Source organism: Diabrotica virgifera, chromosome 8, assembly GCF_917563875.1.
Source record: "Diabrotica virgifera virgifera chromosome 8, PGI_DIABVI_V3a".
In the NCBI taxonomy this organism is placed as follows: domain Eukaryota; kingdom Metazoa; phylum Arthropoda; class Insecta; order Coleoptera; family Chrysomelidae; genus Diabrotica; species Diabrotica virgifera.
The window spans coordinates 35006867-35018050 of record NC_065450.1 but is presented as its reverse complement, the minus strand read 5'-3'; the positions used below and the strand labels follow the sequence as shown (position 1 = coordinate 35018050).

Here is an 11184-nt window from a genome sequence, read left to right as displayed (position 1 = left end):
AGGTGGGGGTGAGTGGGAACCTTGTTATGAAAAACTGGCTGTGAGTCCGGTTCTGCTTAATCAAATTTTGCAAACTTGGTCTTGTTGAAGACAGATCTTTTTCGTCAATGTAAAAGTTATGATTTCGAACCAACTTACTGAGTAATATGCCAGCTAGAAGGCGTTATTTAATTTTTTTTCAGAGCTTCATTTCTGTTTTTTTACAAAATTTGTAGGTACTTGGGAATAAATTCTGCAGTGATTTTAATTTGCGATATTTTTACACTCCAAAATCATTATTATTTCGCTGTATTATTTTTTCCTTCAGATTTAAGTAGGTACTAGAAAAAAAAATTGGTTCCAAGAATGTGTCCTCACATTTTAAAATTAATGTATTTTTCCCTTGGAAAGAGACGTAAATGCCCCAAATACTCTCAAGCGAAACTCCTTGAGACCTTATATTACTCAAGAGATAACCAAAACTTGCCGCTACAACACCAAATACCCTTTGTTCCCAAAAACGATAATCCTCCAAACTTGCCGCAGGCTCGTCCAATAAAGGATTTTTGGGCTTTACTGTCTAGGAAATTTATCATGGTGGCTGGGAATCCCAAGATGAGAAACAATTAAGACGACGAATTTGCGAACAACAAAAGCGCTGGTTTCCTCGAAAGCGGTGCCGACAACCTGCGATCGTAACACTGCGATGAATGACATCATAAAAAACTGTACCATGCAAAATAATAGCGTTGGTTTCCAAGGATGCGTTGGAAGCCACCGCTTGCTGAGCTTGCACATTCCATTGCCGCAGTGAAGAACCTTGAATTTTTCACCGTAATCTGACGTAATTCATCGCAGTGCTACGGTCGCTGTTTGTCGGTGCCGCTTTCGAGGAAACCACCGCTTAAGGGAAATTGATCTGAATTCCTCCAGAACTTCACGAAAGACATAAGAAGAAATTTCCGTCTAGTAGAGAAGAATGGGTAACTCCACATAATTCGATAGTATAGTTTAGTTATGTATTGAATTGTAATTTATAGACAAGGCAAAAACGGCGGGTTCGTTAAAAAAATATTCCCATGAGATTTTTTACATAATCACATTCGCGAGACATCCCAGAATAAGGTTCAAGAAGTCGCCCACGTGAAAAGTGGTCCAATTTTTTTTACAATTTTTTTTTAATTAAATTGCAAAAATCAATATTTTTGGCCCGTACAATTTTTTTTTTAGGTTTTTTTGACCATTACGGACAAAAAAGGTATCTTGTAATTTTTCTCTAAAGTTGATCGTTTTCATAAATCGTAATAAACAATTTAAAATTGAAAAGATGGCGATTTTGCGATGGCTTAATAAATTGGTTAAAAGTTATTATTATGAAAGTCAGAAAGTGACTAAATCAAAGTTTAAAGCCCCCCCCCCTACAAGGTCCTGAAGAAATTTTTGTCATAGTTTTATTACTAAGCTGTTATTTTTAAGTAATAATAATGAGCGCCAGCACGTATTAGGTGGACGTCTATGGTGAGTGCGAGAGCGATGCCATTCAGGCAGTCCGGCATCTTACTCGCACTCACATTTACAGATGCGTCAATACGCTCTTACGGCTTATTGTTAATAATTAAAAATAACAGTAATAAATTAATGACACAAATTTCTTCAGCATTATGTAGGGGGGGCTTTAAACTTTGATTTAGTCACTTTCTGACTTTTATAATAATAAATTTAACCGAGTTATTAAGTCTTAAAAATGGCCATTTTTGCGTTTTTCAAATTTTAGATTGCTTATAACTCGAAAACCATCAACTTTTGAGAAAAATTACAAGAAACTTTTTTTGTTCAGAATGGTCTAAAAATCTAAAAAAAATTATCCAGACCAAAACTAATAATTCTTGCAATTTGATTAAAAAAAATTGTTAAAAAAAATTTGGACCACTTTTCTCGTGGGCGACTTCTTGAACCTTATTCTGGGGTGTATTACAAATGTGATTATGCAAAAAAATCTCATGGAAATATTTTTTCCAACGAAACCGCCGTTTTCGTCTTGTCTATTATGATAACTAGTTAGTGTTTAAATAAATTTCTTCATTAATAAAAAAATTCGATAAATATTTTGTGCCAAAACTTTTGGGACATACTTAATATAATGTGCTTATTTAAGTTAGTCGTAAAGATAAAGTACATAGTATTAATTTTAGGTGAATGAAAAGCTGATGCAAGGTGTAATAGTAAAGCGCCAGCTTGTTTACAAATAATTCATTTACGGTAGTAAGTAGGTACCATTTCAGCATTTTTATTAAACTTAAATGGGTAAGTTCGAGCATGATATAAAAGCGTTACAAATTTTCAAAACCTGTCAGTACTTACTAACAGTTTGTTCAAATCAAAAGTTCAAAAAACAAAATCTCAAAAATGTATAAGGTAAGTTTCAATTTAATTTTTAGTTATTATCCAATTTTCACGTTTCATCATATTCTTATTCTAGTATCTTCTTCTTCTTCTAAATTGTTTAAGTTATTGCACCATCTTTTTCCTGTTCTGCCAATACTTCTTCGTCCATTTGGTGACTTATCTCGTGCTATTCGTACTATCATATCCTCTGCCATTCTACTAATGTATTCGTTCCACTCCTGTTTCCGTTTTGTCACCCATCCATTTATGTCTTTTATATTGCATGATCTTTTGTTTTCGCTTCTCTCCCTATCCAACAGACTTTTTCCTGATATTCGTCGGAGTATTTTCATCTCTGTTGTTTCTAGTAGTCGTCTCGTTTTAGATGCGTCAGGTCTTGTCTCCACCGTGTATGTCAATATAGGTCTAATTGCTGCTTTATAGATTCTTGCTGTTGTGTCTTGTCTTAGGTGTTTGTTCTTCTAGATTGTGTCATTAAAAGATCCCGCCGCTTTCCTTGCTTTTAAGCTTTGTTGTCGTACTTCCTCTTCAACATCTCCGTAACTGGTTATATCTATTTCCAGATATTATCTAAACCTTGCTTCCTGCTTTATTATTTTCCCATCACTTATTTTACATCGTAGTGGGTATATTGTATTTACATCGTATATTGTATTTCTTGGCTTATTCTAATATAAGTACCTGAAATCTTCCTTTTCGTTTAGAGATACATAAATGAAAACTTCTTCTTTGTCGTCATTATAGCGGTTCTGCTTGTTCATTGACGGATTGATACCTCTATGGAAGGTTGTCACTCCATCTTTTGCGAGGTCGTTCGATACTTCTTCTAAACAATTGGTGAATTATCTTTTGCTATTTTGACCACATGGGTCTCCCCAATTTTGCTTATATGGCTATTCTATTCTTGTTATCTTTACTGTTTGTTTCATACGTTAACCTTCCGATGACCAACCTTTTTTTGTTACACGGATGACCAAGGGGGGCAAAAAATGACCCCAGGTCAAAAATGTCAAAAATGACAATTAACAAAAAAATGAAGTGTTTTTTGTTTTTTTTATTTTTTAAATTTTTTTTATGGCATGGACTTTGTGTCGTTCAGCCAGTCACAACATGAGTATAGTGTCATGTGTAGTGTGTATGTTGAGTAAGTGTCTTGTTACTTTGCAAAGTCGACGTCATTAGCGTAAAACTACTTGGAATTACACATAATATACGGTATTTTACTAAACATCAACTTCAGAATATTTTTTTTGTTTTCGTAAAATATAGTGAATTTTTTTTTATTTCAAAATATGAGGATATCTAGAATGATATTAAAGTCAAATAAAAAAATAATGAGTTAAAAATTGAAAATACTTTTGAATTTATTAAAGAAAAACATACGCTGTGGTCACAATTTCCCCCGCTTGGTCATCCGAAGGTTAACCTCAAAATCAAGAATTTCGATTTTTATAAGCAAATATTTTCAGTTAATTGTTTGCTTATTAATTACTTGTTTTCTTCTTTTTCCTGATATGCTGTTCTCTTTTCTGTGGCGAATGTTGCCAATCACTATGGCCTATGGCAATCTTTATCTTATCTGCAACAGCGCAGAAAAGCTGCACAGGTCCAGAATCTGATATTCTTTACCAGGATGTTCTTCCTCTTGCTGGACCTCCATTTCCAAATATTCTTCTTGCAGGATGGCTTAGAGGTGAGCATAAATGTTGTGGTTGTCAATACCTCTTTGTCTTTCTTCTTTCGTATGAGAACCTCGTCATTTGTGACTTGGTCAGTCTACAGGATTTTAAGTATTCTAAAATATAGCCACATTTCAAGTGCTTCTAATCTTCGTTCTTCTAATATGTAGTATTTTCCACTCCTCGCTCTTATCTGCTGGCTGTTGGTCCATTCTTCATTTATAATGGTGTCAAGGTAGTTGTAGTGCGTCAGTCTTTCTACTGGGGTTTAGTTGACATAGAGTTGACCTTTTGTTATCTTTTCCTTTCTAATTATCATGAGTTTTGTCTTATTTACGTTTATACGGGTCCATATTGTTGACTGCAATACGTGATTTTGTTCATAAGAACGTGTAGATTTTCTAGGTTGTCCTCAAATACTACGGTGTCATCTGCATATCTGATGTTATTTAGCCGTTTAGTAGAATTCCTTCACTGTGTTCACCTTCATGCCTGTAATTTGTAGTCTGATTCCAGTAAAGAGGTCTACTTATTTTCCGATCTTGGTTGCTAATTCTTGCTTCTTTTAGTATTTGATTCACCTTGGCACCATTTGCATCAATTACTTGTTTTATAGGACAAAATGTTCGTCCTAAATATTCCTCTAGTTTTATGTTCTTTGCTTTACTAAAATTTTGTATTATTTTCATGAAGATAGGTCAATAGAAGAAAGCTCAATTCATCTTACGGACGGACGTAAGACGTAAGTCAGGTTGCAAGTCAAAAATATTTCATTTGAAGTGCTTAATGTGAAACAATGACAAGCCACACATGAGTTCAAAAAGAGTTAGTGTTATTCTTGGTTAAAGTAATAGTATAACAAGCCACTAACAAATTATCTCGGTCCTTCGTTAATAGATGGTCCAATAAATCTATGGTCACACTATTGCCTAGGCCTAGTTTGTCTCTAGTATCTACTCGACATAATGACAAGCCACATCAAAATGGTGAAGATGGGCGGAAGCGTTTCGGATAATTATTGAGTTCTGACGATTCTAGAAAGAAAAATAGCAAAGTTGACTTGACATTCGATGACAGTGATCGTGACCCTGACTATGTACAATCTAGAAGTGACACAAGTAATGAAAATCCAGCGGATATGTATTTTTTTCCTAAATGTGGCTTGTCACATTATTACATTCAATATTAATGTAGAGGCTTATGACGTGGCTTGTTATATTATTGCATTTTGTAGTAGGATAATAAACAAAGTCCGTCAATAAAAACCAAACACACCCGTCAAAAATTCCAACAACTTGATGAAGACACAGAAATAAACACTGTTTAACACCTATAGGCTTGAAACCACCCGAAACTCAGTCAATAATAGAAAATTCTGAATCTACATATATCTTAAATTTGGATATTTATTATTAATGGAATAATGTAACAAGCCACATTTTTTTTAAATAAAGGCTGTTTTTTTCAAAGTAATTTGATTAATATTGTTGTCAACTGTAGTCCCATAGGGAAATATCTAAACTAAAACAATGAAAGTTGTTACTGGATTTTTTAATATTATTTTTAACATTTAAAGTCAAATATCTCACTTTTACCTTTTTGAGGCTTGTCATTGTTTCACATTAAGCCCTTCATTTATTTTGTCTTCCAAAATATTTTCTTTTCTCTATACATTGTGGATTCTTCTTCTTTTGGTATCATAACCCTAAATGGGTCTTTGCCTGGCTATATCTTTCCATTCAGTTTTACAGATGCTTTCTGTTCTTCCTTCATAGAATTTTCTGCGTTCGAGTCTGTTGTTATGTTCTAGGATTTCTTGTGCTGACTTTTTCATAGCCTCTTTATTTTTTTCGTAATGTCACTGCTGTTTCAGGTATTACTTGGATTTCACTGGAAGTTGATTAAGTCTAGCTTACCTTGTGTCCTCTACTGCAATTCTGCATTAATCAGCATGTCATTCCGCATATCTTTGTCTCTTGGCTATTCCGACAGTTTCCTCTGCAGATTCCGTTATTATTGTTTTTAATGCGTTTTCTATATTCCCCCTCTGTATTATTTTCCTCTTTGGTACCGTTAAGTTGTCTTTGGAGACCATTTTGCTATTTTCTTTGTTGGGTTTTTGAATCTTTGAACGTTTTTTGTCAACTCGACTATTTATCTTTGTTTTTGGAAAACTCTCCTTTCAATTTTTATCCAGTCGATGCCACACAATTGGGAAATTTCTGAGATAAATCTTAATAACTCTCTTCAGAAATAATGCGTTCCTTTTAAAGGTTTCTGGTCTACCAATGAATGCATCACATTCTTAAGGGCTTAGGCGCAAAATTTCGCGCCAATGTGTTTAAATGCATTCTTTCTTTTTCGAATCCGGAGAAAACTATTAAGTATTTTTGAAAAATTTAAGCGAATAATGAAAGATTACATTATTACCTAGGGCCGAAAGTCCCTTACAATAACCAAAAAGTTTCTTTTGAATGTTTCTTTTCTTTCACCCCTGTAACTTATTAACATTATAAAAATTTTCAAGGACTTTCGACCTTCGGTAATAATGCAATCTTTTATTCTGCGTATACATTTTTCAAAAAATCTTATTAATTTTCTCAGGATTCGAAAAAAATAATGCATTTAAAACATATCGAAATTTTCTGTCTTTCGTCTTCCTATTGGGAAACTGTCTCTCGCTGTCCTGATTACCCTATTTGTTTTCATTCGGCTTATGTCGTCATTCCATTCTATTCTTCTGTTTCTTACCCAGTTATTAATGTTATCCACCTTGCATCTCCGTCGTATCTCTATACTTCTAGCTCTGTCCCATAGAGTCTTACCATCGATTTTTCGAAGGGTTTCCATCTCCGCTGTTTCGAGCAGTCTTTTTTCCCCTCTGTGTCGGGTCGTGTTTCTGCCGCGTATGTCATTATTTATTAGTCTGATGACTATTTTGTAAATTCAGCGTTTCATTTCTTTTCCGATATTTTTATTTCTCCATATTGTGTAATTCAGACAACCTGCGGCTCTGTTTTCTCTATTAACTTGATCTTCCACTTCTGTTTCGAGCCTTCCGTAGCTAGATAGTGTGATGCCTAGGTATTTAAACTCCATCACTTGTTCTATTGTCTGACCTTCCAGCTCCAATTTACATCTTATTGGGACAAGCATATGTATATTGACTAATAAAATTTGTCGCAGAAAATATTTTTTTAGAACGTAACTAGATTAGGTACATAATGTCGTTGATTGTTTATTTTTCATAATAAAGTCTGTGACGAGGATGACAAGTATGTATTATATCTTAATTTTTTGTAGGTAGGAACATTCGTTTTCATATTGACTGTGGCACATGGAAGTTTTGGTTTATCGCTTCTCGGAAGTGGATTAGGCTTAGGACTTGGTGAAGTTGGTCTAAAAGGAGTTGGAATTTCAAAAGAAGTTATAGACTTATACGTAAGTTTTTTGTCTTCCTTTTTAGTAACATTCGTGGGCGTACTGGGAAAATCCACTACCTAACTCCATTTTTTTTTCAATTTTGACATTTTAGTACCATTAAATCCATAAACATCCATATGTTAACAGGAAAACCCGTATATCTCCAAATAAATTCGTCATCCACCGTGCTTAAATCTTTAAATTCAATGACAAAGAAAATCAACTTACTCCATCTTTTTCTAAGTTTTCATGAATAAAATAATAAAATCAATGGGAAAATCCCAGTAGCTGGCTGTATACCATAATTAAAAAATCATACAGAAGTAAAAACTTCGTTTGTATAATGGTATAAAAAAGTTTTATTAAAAAACATTAAAAGTCATCCAAAAGGATTTGCAAAACGTTTTCAATCTGGATCAGATCATCCTCAGTGCGTTCTGCTTAGTACATGAAACTAGCAACTTTTTGAAATTGGTTACATCGAGAATTATGGTTTACATAATAATTGTATGATATTTGTAGCGACTCCAAGTCGATGTTAGAAGATTAAATGTGTTAGGAGTGCTCAAAGGGCAACATGGTTCCCTGCTCGATAAGAACTTGTGGTTCTTGCCAGTTCAATGGACACAGACGTCTGTGTCCATTATATTTTAAATTGAAGACTTTTCGTTAAGAAACTGCTTTCTGGTTGCATCCCGTATCTCCGGCTTTATAAGCACGGAGACGACGAATATAGAAGAAAGCAGAAAGGACACGGCCATGTATCTACTTTCCTTTCGTCTAGGAAAAGGACATAAACACAGTTTCAAGTACCTACTCAAATATCTGAGTAAAGATGACAAAGAGAAAGGGCAGTTTTTGCTGTTATTTGATTCAGAGTTGGAATACCATAGCTCCATTGATAACGCCTGAGAGGCAGAAATATCTATCTGAAGATGGTGGTCCAACTCTGAGTCAAATAAACAAAATCTGTCTTTTCTCTTTTTCATCTTTACTCAGATTTTTGAGTACTTAAAACTGTCTTTCGGTCCTTTTCCTAGACGAAAAGAAAGTAAATACGTGACCGTATCCTTTCTGCTTTCTTTTATATTCGTCGTCTCGGTGCTTATAAAGCCGGAGATACGAGATGCAACCAGAAAGCAGTTTCTTAACGAAAAGTTTTAAATTTAATATATTATTTATTATTTTTATTTCAGTTATTTTAATTGTAGTAAACTTTGTATCTGAAACTTTTCGTCTTCCTCGTTTTACGAGAGATGTCGCTTATTTGCGTCTCAAAGCTGGAATTATTGCATTTGCGGTAATCTCCCTTAAATAAAGCGCCTGTTAGTGTTTGATTCAGAGTTGTGACTACATAGCTCCATTGATAACGCCTGAGAGGCAGAAATAGCTATCTGGAGATGGTGGTCCAACTCTGAATCAAATAAAAACAAAAACTGCCTTTTCTCTTCTCCATATAACTCTTAATGGTAAGAGAGCCCAAGCGGGGATTTTTGCAGTAACTCGAGCACGTCAGATTATCATATGGGGAGAAACCTGGTACCCTGTAGATGTACCTCTACCATATATTGGCTCTAATAAGGTAAGTTAAGTACATGTAAAACAGTGTATATTTCAAAAATCTGACGATTTGAAGGAAATGGGTGAGTCACAAAGTTTCACAAGAAAAAAGCGAATATTTCGCGAAATGGACGATAGATCTAAAAACTAAAAAATACGTGCTCAATATTTGTCAAAAATCTATCGAATGATAATAAAGACGACTTCCCACGGAGAGGGGTGGGGGTAAATTTAAAATGTTAAATACCAATCCCGCGATATTTCTCGAAATGGAGATCAGATCGAAAAAGTGAAAAATATACTTATTCAATATACTTGAAAAATCTATCTAATGGCACCAAACACGACCCCCCACAAAGGTGGGGTGGGGGTTACTTTAAAATTTTAAATAGGAGCCCCCATTTTTTATTGCAGATTCAGATTCCTTACGTAAAAATAAGTAACTTTTATTTGAAACATTTTTTCGAATTATGGATAAATGATAAATGGCCCTATAATCGGAAAAAACGATTGTTGGAAATGGAAAATTAAATTAAAAATGGAAATTCCCCACTAAAATGGAAAACTTTACTTAACTTTTTTTGGTTTTAGAACCTACTCTTCACAACCCAATAGGTCGTCAAAGCGCTCGAGTGACTGCACATTTAGCATACTTTCCTCCCCTACTATATTTTTGATATTATTTTTATGAATACGTATATGTTTAGTAAATTGTTTATTTTTAACAATTTTTCCGTAGACGCCCTTCAGATTAGAAATGTTTTTGCTGAAATTATATATCTTAGTAACTTTCTGTATATTCTCTATTTTTTACTGCACATCCTACTACTGCCAATGCTTTATATCATCAATTTTCTTTTCTTTTGTAGTCTCCTCCAAAATACGAGTTTCAATATGGCGTCAAGGATCTCAAAACCGGAGACAACAAAGAACAAAAAGAAGAACGTCTAGGAGATGTGGTCAAGGGTCAATACTCCCTGGCAGAACCTGATGGTACCATTCGTGTTGTCAAATACACTGCAGACAAAGTTAATGGATTCAACGCTGTGGTCGAACGAATTGGAAAAGCGGTTCACCCCCAAGTGGTTATCCAAAAACCTCTATTAGTACCAGTAGTACAGAAATCTGTTGCTTTACCAGTAATATCAAAAGTTGGATTATCACAAGGGCTTGTACTTGGTGATAGTTTAGGACTGCGTAGAGGACTTGGAATTGGTGATGGTTTAGGATTGAGTAGAGGACTTGGAATTGGTGAAAGTTTAGGACTTGGTAAAGGACTTGGACTTGGTGAATCCGGAATTTACTAGATTTTTTGATAGCTTAAATGATTTTTGTTACATAAGTTTTAGATTTATATGTTATTTATTATGTTTAAACCATGTTAAAACTGACTGTTATGCATAACCAATAAAGGTTCTTATATAAAATTTTGTTGCTCTTTTTTTGATGTTGAAAGCTGAGTTTGTAGTGTATATACATGTAGTTCTATTGTTGAGCTGAAGGAAATTATGTTTATCCAGTAATTGCCTGCTTCAAGACGTAATAATTGTGACTCTTTATCCAACGGAAGTTTCGGCCTCTAATATGAAATGAGCAAGTACCTACTCATACTCACTGTAATTTAGAAAGGTTGCATTAGGGTATGAATTATTTGGAAAAGGGTAGATACTAAAAGAATCAATTGTAGTGTTCCGCAGTTGACTTTTTGGGTTCAGGAATTTTCCTGACTAAAGATATATGCGGCAAAAATAACATGCTATCCTCATCGCGTTTCAAAACATCCTCTTCTTTTTATACGTATCAGTACATTTGTTCAAAGTGTTCAATGTTTTCGTTGCAACAGACAAGAAAATATTGGTGAAAAATTGTAAATTATTTTAATTCACATTAGTCCAGAAAGCCACTGCGCATCCGCTAGGAAAAATATTCTAATTCGGATTTTTTTCACAATCTTACTCAAAAAGGACTCCTTTTAACAAATTTGCATGTTGCCAGGACCAAAAGGTGGTCAAAAATTTTTTAAACGTTTTTTTTTTTTGTTTTTTTATTAAAATTATTTTTTTTGCATGGAAAAAAGTTTTTTAGATTTTTTGGATCATTCCAAACAGAAAAGGTCTTTAGTGACTTTTCTCTAAAA

General features: G+C 34.1%; 1 protein-coding gene across 1 annotated transcript; it reads left to right on the top strand.

Annotated features, from left to right (window-relative positions):
* Positions 1–2290: 2290 nt before the first annotated feature.
* LOC126890464 (adult-specific cuticular protein ACP-20-like) lies at positions 2291–10458 on the top strand. The gene is made up of 3 exons (XM_050659428.1): positions 2291–2394; positions 7368–7505; positions 9917–10458. The coding sequence occupies exons 1-3, from the start codon at positions 2386–2388 to the stop codon at positions 10352–10354; spliced, it is 585 nt and encodes a 194-aa protein (XP_050515385.1). The 5' UTR covers positions 2291–2385; the 3' UTR covers positions 10355–10458.
* The last annotated feature ends 726 nt before the right edge of the window (positions 10459–11184 follow it).

Coding starts and splice junctions, on each gene's coding strand:
- LOC126890464 (XM_050659428.1), top strand. Junction 7,506..9,916: donor AAGAAGTTATAGACTTATAC/GTAAGTTTTTTG, acceptor TTTCTTTTGTAG/TCTCCTCCAAAATACGAGTT.